Source organism: Gadus morhua, chromosome 7 (assembly GCF_902167405.1).
Source record: "Gadus morhua chromosome 7, gadMor3.0, whole genome shotgun sequence".
Classification (NCBI taxonomy): domain Eukaryota; kingdom Metazoa; phylum Chordata; class Actinopteri; order Gadiformes; family Gadidae; genus Gadus; species Gadus morhua.
The window spans coordinates 8,095,837-8,109,319 of record NC_044054.1 but is presented as its reverse complement, the minus strand read 5'-3'; the positions used below and the strand labels follow the sequence as shown (position 1 = coordinate 8,109,319).

The window sequence follows — 13,483 nt, the reverse complement described above, 5'->3', positions numbered from 1 at the left end:
CTCAGGCATGCGTATGGTGTGCCCTATCCAGCACAGATGTTTCTTGGCCACAGCTGCTTCCATACGGATTGAGCCGCTGTTGCTGAGGATGTCTGTATGGGTACGTATGTCAGTTGCCTAGTAACGGGGACGCTGGCGAGTCTAACGCCGCTCTGTATGTCTTGTTTTTATTCAGTATTTTCAATATTTCTCACGATTGCATTGAACATTTTGTTATTTTTTTGGTCTTTAGTAGTTTAGCTAAGTTTACTAGTTATATATAGTCACTTTTCGCTATTGTAAGTGCGCCAGTTTTCTTTATTTTTACGTGTTGTATACGTGGAGTCGTACAGTTGGTGGACGCTGTTGCCTTTTGAACGCTGCTGCTGCTGCTGCTCACCAGAACGTCATTCTGAACATTATTTTTTCGCGATTTTCTTTTTCTTTTTCTTACTAGTCTTTTAACTTTTTATCAGTTTTAACTTTTAACTTTTTATCAGTTTTCTTTTGCTTACTTTCAACACCTTCTGTCTGAAACCCTTCTGGACCTCGGTAAGTAAGTGCGTCAGTTTTCTTTATTTATTTATTTATTCCTGAACGTTAAACGTCTGCGTGTTTTGTTTTGTGCGTGGAGTCGTGCAGCTGTTGGTGGATGACACCTGCTGGCCGGCTAGATTGCTGCTAACCCCCGGCGCCGTCCAACTGGCTTCCCCGTCTCCGGCGTAGCTACAACCGTCTTGCTCCACTCCTCTGCCTCCGCTGTGCTGGCTCAGTTGCTTCACCTTAATTGAGCCAGCACTAGTAACGGGGACGTTGGCGAGTCTAACGCCGCTCTATCGGACTACAATTTTCCCCTTCTACCTCTGGAAACTGGTCCCTAGCTAGCCAGCTTGTGACCAGCTGGATGCTACCTGCCCGTGCCACTGCTGTCAGCTGTCCCGGACCTGCCTGCAGCGCTGGGCCATTGATTAGCTGGCTGCCGGGTGAGCCATTGCGGGGTGACAACATGCTAGCTGGCTGCTACAACCCTGCCCTCCGTCATCGTCCCCTGCTTAAACACTGGTATTCCATCTCCGAGCTCCTCCAATTACGCTCTTCACCATGCACTCCTCCCGGACACATTATATCCAGCACAATCAAAGAACTCGGACTCCTTCGTCAGCCACGATATGTCACAGAGGCAGCCGGAGGACGTTTGTTTACTCCGGCTCAGAAAATTCCATTTCCTCACTGTGGGCCAATCGGCACCCGCCAAAGACGCGACGTCATCAACATTACAACCACACCGTGCGCACTGTTTATCTCACTCCGCTACCCAGAGCTCCTCAACCTGTCACCAACAAAAACTCATCTCTTCTGACATTTGCACTTCTAAACACCCGTTCACTTAATAAAAAAGGACTTCTCCTCATTGAATTTATTTCTGATTCAGCACTGGATTTTCTCTGTCTCACTGAAACCTGGCAAAAACCCATGGACTATTTTTCACTCAATCAAGCCACGCCCCCTGGATACTCTTACATTGACAAACCTCGTCTGGATGGTCATTCTGGTGGTGGAATTGCCATCATCCATCGCCATGACATTAAAACCAATGCAACATCCATCCCAACCCCTTCCTCATTTGAATCCCTTTCTTTTAAACTGTCTGGTCCCAAGCCCCTGGTCATTGCAGTTATTTACCGTCCCCCTAAGCCCGACCCTGCCTTTCCCTCTGATCTTTCGGCATTCCTTACCCAGCTTTGTGCTATATCTCCATCCGTTCTCCTCCTGGGCGATTGCAACATTCATGTGGACTCCTCTGTCTGCAAACCCGCAATCGAACTTCTGGAAATCTTTTCATTCTTCAACATCACCCAACACATCGATTTTCCAACTCATAACAAAGGCCACACCCTGGATCTGGTCTGTTCCACTGGCATCACAATCAGTCACCTGCCCAGTAACAACCTCCACATCTCCGACCATCTGGCCATTACTTTTCAAACTCACACTCCCTCCCCCCATGAGAAGCAAAAAAGCACCATCACTTTCTGCAACCTCAAATCCATTAACCCATCCTCTCTTTCCACATGTCTTTCTGAGTCCATCGCTAAACTCACCATCACCCACAACAACTCCCCCGACTACCTGGTTAACTGCTATAACTCATCCCTCTCATCCTGCCTTGAACAACTTGCACCTGTTCAGTCTAAATTGGTCTCATTCTCCCACTCTGCCCCATGGTACACTGACGAACTCCGCCATCTCAAATCCAAACGACGCCAAATGGAACGGCTTTCCCACAAAACAGGTCTTACCGTCCACCAGGAAATGTACAAACAACACCTCCAGCTATACAACGACACCCTGAACTCAGCCCGCTCCTCCTACTACTCAGGAATCATCCAGTCTGGCAGCAGCAATCCAAGGACCCTCTTCAACACCATTAACACACTCCTCAAGCCATTGGACACCATCTCTCACTCCTTCTCAGTTGAAAAATGCAATAACTTCTTCAATGATAAATCAGCACAATCCACAGCCAGTTGACCATCGACCCCGCCCTACGTCCCAAACCGGATCCCCCCCTAACCACCAGTCAATCCTTCTCCTCATTTGCTACCATCACCTCCTCTGATCTTTCCTCCATGGTCTCAACCATGAAATCAACAACCTGCAACCTGGACCCGCTCCCCACCACACTTCTAAAGGCCTGTCTCCCCATTCTCTCCACCCTCATCACTAACACTGTAAACTCCTCTCTATCCTCCGGCCATGTCCCCTCCTCCCTAAAGCTTGCATCAGTCACCCCCGTACTAAAGAAACCCGGCCTGGATCCTGATTCCCCTAACAACTACCGCCCCATCTCCAATCTACCTTTTCTGTCTAAAATCCTGGAACGTGTTGTTGCCAAACAACTCATCACCTACCTTGACACCAACGACCTATTTGAACTCTTCCAATCCGGTTTCCGCTCCAAACACAGTACAGAAACTGCCCTCCTCAAAGTGACCAATGACCTTCTGCTATCCTCTGACACTGGCTCCCTAAATATCTTCATCCTCCTTGACCTCAGTGCTGCCTTTGACACGATCAATCACTCCATTCTCCTCTCCCGTCTCCAATCCACCCTTGGCATCACTGGCACCGCCCTCTCCTGGCTTGGATCCTATCTCTCCGACAGACATCAATTCATCGCCATCAACAACTGTCAATCAGCCACTATTCCTCTCATCCACGGTGTCCCCCAGGGTTCTGTGCTTGGTCCACTCCTCTTCATTCTGTACATGCTTCCTCTTGGTCAGATCCTTCGTCACCATGGACTCCGGTTCCATTGTTACGCCGATGACACACAGCTTTACCTCCCCTCCAAAACCATCAGTCCTTCCACCCTCTCAACCCTCTCCAACTGTTTGACTGACATCAAGACCTGGATGCAAAACAGCTTTCTCAAACTCAACTCCAACAAATCCGAAATCCTCATCATTGGTCCTGACACCCTCACTTACTCCACTCTGAACTTCACCCTTAACATTGACGGCTCCACCATCACCCCCTCCACCAAAATCCGTAACCTTGGAGTTATCATGGACCCCACTCTCTCCTTCCTCCCCCATGTTAACCATATTACCAAAACTGCCTTTTTCCACCTCCGAAACATCGCCCGCCTCCGCCCCAACCTGTCAACTACCGCTGCTGCGACACTCATCCACGCTTTCATTTCATCCAGGCTTGACTACTGCAATGGTCTTCTCTACGGCACCACCAAGAAAAGTCCTCAAAAAACTTCAATATGTCCAGAACTCAGCTGCACGCCTCCTCACTGGTACCCGCTCCAGAGAACACATCACACCTGTCCTCCGTGAACTCCATTGGCTTCCAATTAAACACAGAATCAACTACAAAATCTTACTCATCACCTACAAGGCCCTCAACAGCCTAGCCCCCCCTACCTTGCCGACCTCCTCCATCACCACGCCCCCTCCCGATTCCTCAGGTCCAATTCTGCCAACCTGCTACAAGTTCCACGGACTGAGCGACGGACTTGGGGTGATCGGGCCTTCTCAGTTGCTGCCCCCACCCTTTGGAATTCACTCCCCTCCCACATCAAAGTCTCTCCAACCCTCTCTTCTTTCAAATCTGCCCTCAAAACATACCTTTTCACACTAGCCTTCCCCACCTAACTCCCACCTTATTCTTCATGTTTAACCTCTGTTTTTCTTTTATTCCTAGTCTGTCTTACATAGTTTTGATAGGCCAATATGTAAAGCGTCTTCGAGTACCATATTAAGCGCTATATAAATTTCATTTATTATTATTATTATTATTATTATGGGGCACTCGATCTTCCCAGGACAGACCGAGGATCTTCTGTAGGCAGCGGATATGGAAGGCCTCTAGGTTGCTCATGTGCTGGCGGTATGGGGTCCATGATTCTGCCCCATAAAGCAGAGTGGAGAGACATAGCGCGTTGTAAACAGCGACCTTGGTACTGACCTTCAGGTTACGGTTTTCAAAGTGGAGCCAAGGTAAGTGAAGTGATCCACTGTTTTAAGTGGAACACCGTGTATGTGGAGACTGGGAGGGGTTGGGGCGGGGGTGTTGAGGTTGGACATGACCTCTGTTTTTTGAATGTTAACCTGTAGGCCAAAGGATTGGTACAGACTGGATATTGTGTTGACGGCGTGCTGCATAGAGTCCGTGCTGTGAGCTAAGATGGCGCAGTCATCAGCATACTGAAGCTCAAAGATTTGGCGGGGCTTTGTCTTTGTGTGGGCCTGGAGCCGACGGATGTTGAAGAGGCTTCCATCAAGGTGGTATTCCAAATGGACACCGTCTTCGTGTCCCATGACACTGTGAAAGAGGCAGGTGACGGCAGAGAGGAGGATGTTAAAGAGCACCGGAGCCAAGACACAGCCTTGCTTCACCCCAACGTTTACCTTGAAAAACTCTGACTGGAGTTCTCCTGTGAGCACTCTGGCTCGCATCCCGTCATGCTGCTACTATCGGATGCTAAGAAACTTTGGTGGTTCCCCAAGTTTGCAGAGCAACTCATGGTTGACGTGTCAAAAGCTTTGCTGAGGTCAATTTAGGCTATGTATAGGTCTTTGTGATGTTCGGCTCTTCTCCAGCAGCTGCCTCAAGACAAAAACCATGTCCGTCGTCGATCTGGTCTTTCGGAAACCACACTGTGTTTCCGGAAGCACACCTACTGAGATGTGCTCAACCAATCTGCTGAGCATGATCTTGGCCAGGACTTTCCCTGCGATGGAGAGGAGAGATATTCCGCGGCTGTTGCCGCATAATGCTCTGTCTCCTTTCTGTTTATAAATGAGCACGATGTTAGCATCCTTCCAGTCCTGTGGGAGGGTCCCATGTTCCCAGATGCTTTGGATCAGGAGGTGCAGGCGACGCGTGAGGATGTATCCTCCATTTTTGAAAACCTCTGCAGAGATTCCATCGGGTCCAGCGCTTTTATTGTTTTTCAGCCCTGCAATGGCTTGCTGGATTTCTGAGTAAAGTGGTGGGGTGTCCAGGTGTGTGGTTGACGGCAGGTCTGGGAGATTATTCAGAATATGTGGGTCGACAGGGTTGGTTTGTGATTGAGGAGACTCTCAAAATGATTTGCCCAACGGGCAAGAATCTCGTGGCGGTCCTTGAAGAGGGTGGACCCATCAGCTGATCGGACTGGGGCAATCACCCGCTTCCTGGGGCCGTACAATGTTTTTATGGCGTCGTAAAAGCCTTGAGTGTTGTTGCAAATCTGCCAGGTTCTAGATCTCTCAGGCCTTGAAAAAAAAAAAAGGTGGTTTTAAGGGTGGGAGATCCAGGGCAGGACAGGAGAGCTTTGTGGGCCTCATGCTTGGTTTTTGGGAGTGACTGTAGCTCAGCTGAGTTACAGTCAAACCATCCCTGGTTTGACACCTTCCCAGCCATTGTGGTGGTTCTCACACCGACCATCTTCCGCCTGCTCCGCCGTTGGGGTCTTCACTATTTACCCAACGCGGGTGCTATTTACCCATAACTGGGACAGCGGTTGACGGGCAACAGGGCATTTCCACTCACCGATGGGCCTGCATGCTACGTCTCTGGGGCCCACTGCTGCTCCAAGATCCTGTACAACTTAGCCTGGGTCCGCAATGGACCAGTTACCATGTGTGCCACGAGGAGGCGTGTATGAGATCTTGGCAGTGGAGAGCCGGCTATGTACCGGCTGAGGAGACTTACGCACTCTGCTCCTCTTTTCGCCCCTGATAACAAAGGGCTATCCAGTGGCAGTAGCTGAAAGCAGAGAGTAGCAAGCCGCATGCAGCATGCACTAACTACAAGCACTACTACTCTGACACTACTGCACAGACGCATCACACACACACACACACACAAGCTGTATACTTGTGTGTACACACACACACACACACACACACACACACACACACACACACACACAAACACACTCTCAAACACACAGATACAAACACACACACGCATACCATCACACATTTGTATGCATACACCAACACCAACACACTCTTAACACATGCATACAAACACACACTTACATACACACATATACAATCAACTACACACACACCCACACATATTTGCACCCACTCACTCACGCACACAAACACACTCGGACACACATTTGCATACACACACACACGCACGCACGCACGTATGCGCACACAAACACACACACACTGCTCATACACACATTTACTTCCGTGAGCCATCACTCATAAACACACTCACTTCTCAACACACACTTTGACTCACACCTCACACCTCTCTGTTCCAGGAGGCCTTTGAACTGGTACCGTAACATTGAGAGGAACTGGAGGTGGATGTGTTCCCGTCCCCGGGGAAAGGTTTGTTTAACGCACTTACCTCACTTTTGAAACAAAACCATCATACAGCTTTGCGCTCTCTGGACTTTCTATCTACCTCTATCTACCTGCAGAGCTCGTACTGGGTTTGGGAAGAGGGCCTTCATGTACTCTGCTCCGTCTGCCTGCAACAGTCTTCAATTAAGCAATATCACACTCGAGGGAGTGCGGTTGTACTGAATATGAGCACGGCTGTGATTCGGTCGTTGGTACGAGGCTGTAGGCCGAGTGCAAAGATAATCACAGCCAAGCTGATATTCAGTACAACAGCACGACCTCGAGTGTGAAATTTTTTTTATATAACAGTTCTACAAGCGCCATTTATTAATTAACAGTAATGAGCAACAACTAGGATTTTTTGTTTATTTAATGATTTATTTGGCTCTGCCAACACAGATAGATCCAAAACAGTACTGTTTATTAAGAATTTATTAAGAATCTGTAAAGCGGAGTGATACATGTATTTTTATTCTTTAAACTTTATTGACATTTTGATTGTTGTATTTTGCTTCCAGTTTGTATTCTGTGATTTGTATATCCTGGACTTTTGTGATCAGGGCATTGCTGTAAAAGAGCTCTTTGAGCTCACTCTTTTTTTCCCCTGATTAAACAAATCTATACATACTCTGATGACTTGCACTGAATGCAGTCAGCCAGGGTTGCATAGTCCGGACAGTAGCACAGGCTTCCAAATGACCATCAGTCATGGTCGAATGGTGTTTGATATACTTAAAGGTTGTATCAGTGATTCTATGCCGAAACATAAATTAGCACCCTCATCTGATCTTTCCTAGCGATCAGAGGCGCTGCATCCCATTAGGCATACCAGGCAATTGCCTGGGGCCCCGCAATTGCTTGGGGCCCCGGGCCACTACTAGGGGGCCCCCTAGAGCCAAAAAAATAAATAAAAATTGCTCCATACCCCCCCCCCCCCCGTCAACAATCCTCTGCCTAGGGCCCCCACACTCCCTAGAATCGCCCCTGCTAGCGATCACCAGTCATCTAACATCGCTGATACAACCTTTAATAATCGTCATGTGGGAAAGGCTTACTGACATTAATAAGCATAGCCAAATAATGCAGACATGGAGGTAGCATAATTCCTCATGTTTGGAAACTTTGCCTTTTGTGAGTAAAGGGCTGATGAACCTTTATGGTTTTGCGTTGAGTTTTAGTTAGCGGACCAATCACAGCCTTTGCTGCTGCGTTGTCTCGACGGAAGGTAACAATTTATGGGAGGCGCACGTCAGGCCCTTGCGGTGGATGCAAGGAGTGTCCGCAAGGACGTAACGGGTAACCCCCTTGCGTTGCGTAAATGTGGGAACATAATCAGCCCTTAAGTTCCAAATGTATCCAGAATCTCAATATCAGCTTGTACTGTCAAAGTCTCACCCTCCACTGCAGGCAAGTTCATGGGAAGCAGTGCTGCAATTTTGGATGGGAGTAAATCAACCTCTTCATCTTCCTCTACATTATACATACATAACATTTGTATGATTTTTTTGGAATGTCGGGTGATTGACTGGTACTACCTTTGCGATCTACGTATTGGGCACAAATGGATTCCAATAAGAAAACCTAAATATATGTGTGTGTCTGTGTTTGTGTCCGTCTTTGTGTGTGTGTGTGTGTGTGTGTGAGTGTGTGTGTGTGTGTGTGTGTCCATGTATGTGTGTGTGTGTCTGTGTGTCCATGTGTGTGTGTCTGTGTCCATGTTTGTGTGTGCGTGTGACTATGTGTGTATGGGTTTGTGTGTGTGTGTGTGTGTGTGTGTCCATGTGTGTCCTTATTTGTATGTATTCCAGCTCATGATGCCAGCCCTGATGGTGACTGCTGGGAAAGACTTTGTCCTGCTGCCCATCCTTACCAAGGGAATGGAGGAACAGGTACACACACACACACACACGCACATATTTTAGGGGCACACACCATAAATCAAAATGGCAATGTGATTTTCTCTTTTTTTTCAATGTATTACTGATACAAATGTTTATAATAGATGCAGAAATTACAATGTGCGATTTCAAATTCAGCGTCACATTTTATTGTGATACTCATCGATACCAACTGTCTCCATGTGTACGCGCATGCTTTCGACGAGCACGGAAGCAACAGTTTCACGGGATAGTGCCGGCTTGTCATGCCGCAGGACGCTGCGCCTCCTCTCTGCCCGCTCGCATCTCCATTGAGAACGCAGCAGGCGCGACAAACGCCTCCCGTCTGAAAAGCCTTTTATTGCACATGAAGTCCTGACCGGGTTCGGGTACCCGTGGGTACAATTTGGATGAAACGGGTTGAAAAATCGTGTACTGTGTCGGACACGGGTGCGGGTAGGTTCGGACGCCTGAACAGCGCGTGTTGGGCGCGTGTTGGACGCGGGTTGGACGCGGGTTTTGCGATCGCGAGCGAGACTTCTCCGGGGCTGGAGATGTTATTCAGGAGCGGAGGAGTCAACAGTGGAAGATGTGCCAAACACTATTACACTATGTGGCCAAACACCACATAGTGTAATTCCCCGGCGTTCCAACTATTGTGTCTAATTTTCCTTCGGGTGGGGGTCGGGCGTCAATATCAATTTATAGCAGGTCGGGTCGGGTGCGGAATGTAACTTGCGCTACTGTTGGAACAAGGGTCGGATGCGGTTTTAAGTATTGCGGCTACGGGTGGGTGCGTGTTTGCAAAATAAGACCCGTGCTGGACTCTGGCACTGGCACACTAGTGATGGGTCGTTCGTTACCGAATCAGTTTGAATGTTAAACAAATCTTCAACATGAACAAATCGAACTGATTCTTCTCTCTCGTTCGTCTCGTTCGTTCTCAGACTCGACTCCTCCCAGACCCACTGGTCGCTGACTCGCTGTTCGTTCACTGACTGTGAAGAGGGAAGAGGCTTAGTGAGCGAGCGTACGATAATACGATTCAATATCAGTGAAATGATAAATGCATGCTGTCTTTGTCCTTTCTGTTTCATGCCAGATTAATCAAACATTTGAATGTCTCGTCAATATTTCTCATTCTTTCATGGTTCGTTCTCCACCCGGGACCCCCACCATCATTGCTAAATCAAATATATTATCTTGCTGATATGTTTAACATCCAATAGCTGAGTCTGATTGACTCAGCTAGCCGTGCATTCCATGATTCGATTCACCGCTACCGGAAACTCGACTGAACGAACGAATGAACGAACGATTCTGAACGACACTTCTTGGTGAACTGACTGACGCGAACTGAAGCAAAAGAATCATTGAATCCATCCCTATGGCACACTAGCCGCAGGTCCGAAGAACGAGTCAATAGTTTGCTCACAGAGACGTTTACACGCGCTCGATATTTAAACTCTAGGACCCTCCCCCTCCACACATTAGCCACTAACAGTGGCCATTCCCTATCCGTCTCACACTCATTGGCCTGCTACAGATTCCGGATTCGATGACGTGCCCCTTCCCCGTTTAACGTGTAATAAATAATAAAGTAAAAAAGGGCAAATTTACTGGTCGCACATGTGATGTAAAATTCAGTCGCACACTCTCACATTTTGTTCGACTATTTGGTCGCAGTTTGGAGCCCTGCACACAAACACACACACACACACACACACACACACACACACACACACACACACAAACACAAACGGAGACACACACAAGGAGAAACACACACACACGGTGACACACGGAGACAGACACACGGAGACACACACACACACACATACACACACACACACACACACACACACATGGAGACATACACACAAGGAGACACACACACACACACACACACACACAGACAAACACACACACACAGACACACATACAAGCTTCGCAAATGGAACTTGAGATAGATGAGATTCAACAAACACACACTCCATCACTAATAATCCTCAAAATAATTGTAGCACAAAACTTTCCAAGCAAACCCCTCCCTTTTAAAATCCCCTCTTAAGGAATGTGTTTGAAGGAACATAACGATAAAAATTTGGCTTCTAACAATAGTGACAAAATGCTCTGGATTAACGAAATGGCGGCCACTAAAATCATCGGCTTCATGCAAGCGTAGAAATTCCCAGTGATTGCAAGTTACTTTACAAAAGTTATTCGTTACAGTTACTAATTACCTCTCCCAAAAAGTAACTAAATGAGTTACTCGGTTACAAATTATAAAAGATATTTGGAAAGTAACTATTGCTGACTGTTAAGTATTACTAACGAATTTGTGCAAACAACACCTGCCTCACTCTGCCTCTGACTGGTTTACCTTGAGATTTAAGTGTACCTCAGCCAATCGTCATCATTTATGAGATTGTCTCGTGCCCACTAACCAAGAAAGAACAGTAAAGAGAGAGAAATCTAGTCGGTCTGATGAAAAAACAGCCGGTAACGGTGTTATAATGATGGGAAGAGTAAATAACTAGATTACTCATTACTGAAAAAAGTAACGCTGTTATTCCCATCACTGGAAATTTCCATAAATTACATAACTCCAATCAGCCCCAGCAGATATTGAACAGATTAATTCCTTCTCTGTTCTTCAGATCCCCAACCTGACCAGAAATCACATCGAGGACTGCGGACATTGGACTCAAATGGAGAAGTACGACGTTTTGGGAGAGTCTAATGCTTAACAGTACTTTGCATTGTGTAGTGTCTTATCCTAGCTATCTCTGCTGTATACGGGGAAGGGGTTAACCTAGTGATTGTAGGTGCTTGGCACTTGCTTCTATGAACATCCATACTGTACCGACAGCGATATATTGTTGTTTCCCCTTTTCCGACAATAAACTTATTGTAAGTCACTTTGGATAAAGGCTTCTGCTAAACGTAAGTGAGTCAATGGTTGCGTTTCGGTGATGACGCAGTCATGATTCGCTCCTCAACTGTGTGTGTGTGTGTGTGTGTGTGTGTGTGTGTGTGTGTGTGTGTGTGTGTGTGTGTGTGTTCTGTGTGTGCGTGTGCGTGTGTGTGTGTGTGTGTCTGTGTGTGTGTATATCCGTGTTTGTGTGTGCGTGTGACGTCTCAGGCCGGCTGAGGTGAACCGAATCCTGATCACCTGGCTCCAGGAGACCCACAGGAAACTCCCCGTTACCATGGCGCCCAAACTGTGACGAGGGCCCTCGTACTCCTGGCGACAAAACCATGACTTCAGCTTTCTCCTTAATAATAATGTGTGGTTATGTAGATTATTTCAGCCAAATATTAACCAACATTTTCATAACCACCATTCTGCATTAGTTACGACATTTATGTCTGCTTGTTAAGGAAAATAAACACAAAATGGCAGACTAGAAGCTGCTTTGGATATTAAAAAGTAGTCGTCTGTATAGCTTTAATTTTGGGTGTGATAAATATGTGTTTTTAACTGGTAATAAAGCATGGGTATTAGAGTGGCGAAGTCACGCCCCTTCCATGGGGCTTTGAGATCGAAAAATATGTATGGGTTTCAATGGAGAGAAAGTAATTATCTTCTGGTCCCAGTCTTTATATGCCCCGGATTACACATATGTTGATTACATATGTTGATTACACATATGTTGATCAGTTAAAGGCTGAAGAGAAAACACAATGAGAAGAACTCCATGTCTCGTATGTGCCGTCATGCTCCCTGCGACTGGCGTGGACAAGACCGACAATCTCCCCATCGGCATAACTAAAACTCTCCACATGCCCCGACTTATAATGGTTTTCACCACTCTTGATGCTTTTTTCCTCACTTTGGAAAAAACCTAACATTATCAAACTTTTTCACGAGAATGTTTTGTTTTCTTTGCATGAAAAATTATCAGTTAAATCCACAAACAACATATGTTTAGTCCGGGGCATATAAAGACTGGGACCAGAAAATAATTACTTTCCCTCCATTGACACCCATTAATATTTTTCGATCTCATCGGTCCCAGGTGCTCTACCTGAAGGGGCTTGACTAAGATATTCAAATTCTTTTTTTGTCCCGTTCATGATTAAACAACTTAGTTAGTGTTTATTGTTTGATGCTATATCCAAATAATATCTTCAACATTTATTGTGAACTAACGTTTTCAGTGTGTTTCATGAAAATGAAGGGTAACACTGTTCTTTTTTATCGGTTGTCATGAAAAAATATAAGGGGTTACACTGTTGTCTTTCGTAACCCTATCCCTAACCCTAAACGCGACTGATAAAAAACAAGGGCTGTATTTTTTCTATCAGCCGTCATCAAATTAAACGCAAGGGGAACACTGTCTTTTTCCACAGTCTTTATTGTTTTTTTTTTATTAAATAAAACATGTGGCGTAAAAGTGTCATTTTTAATCGGTCATCATGAAAATAAATTTAGGGTAACACCGTTATTTTTATCGGTCATCTTGAAAAAAACGACCGATATATAACTCGTTTTTTTTTATCAAATAAAGCATAAGCGGTAACGATGTAGTTTTATTTTTTATCACTGCCCTTATGTTTGTTCCATGACGATTTTTTATCAAGGACTGTTGTTTATTATGCTGTTATGAAATAAAACTTAAGGGGTAACACTGTCTTTTTTTATCAGTCGTCATCAAATAAAACAAAGGATAGCACTGTTGTTTTTTATCAAATAAAACAAAAGGGGTAACACTGTTGTTTTTTATCGGTCTTCATGAAGAAAAACACGACAACTGT

The 13,483-nt window shown here is 46.1% G+C and overlaps 1 protein-coding gene across 1 annotated transcript in view; it reads left to right on the top strand.

The window, feature by feature from the left end:
- ephx2 (epoxide hydrolase 2, cytoplasmic) overlaps window positions 1–12,235 on the top strand; it is a 42,092-nt gene extending 29,857 nt beyond the window's left edge. The window contains exons 16-19 of the mRNA XM_030360000.1: window positions 6,761–6,830; window positions 8,654–8,734; window positions 11,383–11,441; window positions 11,868–12,235. Coding sequence (XP_030215860.1) covers window positions 6,761–6,830; window positions 8,654–8,734; window positions 11,383–11,441; window positions 11,868–11,952 — 295 coding nt within the window. The 3' untranslated portion in view covers window positions 11,953–12,235. The remainder of the gene's footprint in view (window positions 1–6,760; window positions 6,831–8,653; window positions 8,735–11,382; window positions 11,442–11,867) is intronic.
- Window positions 12,236–13,483: the final 1,248 nt, after the last annotated feature.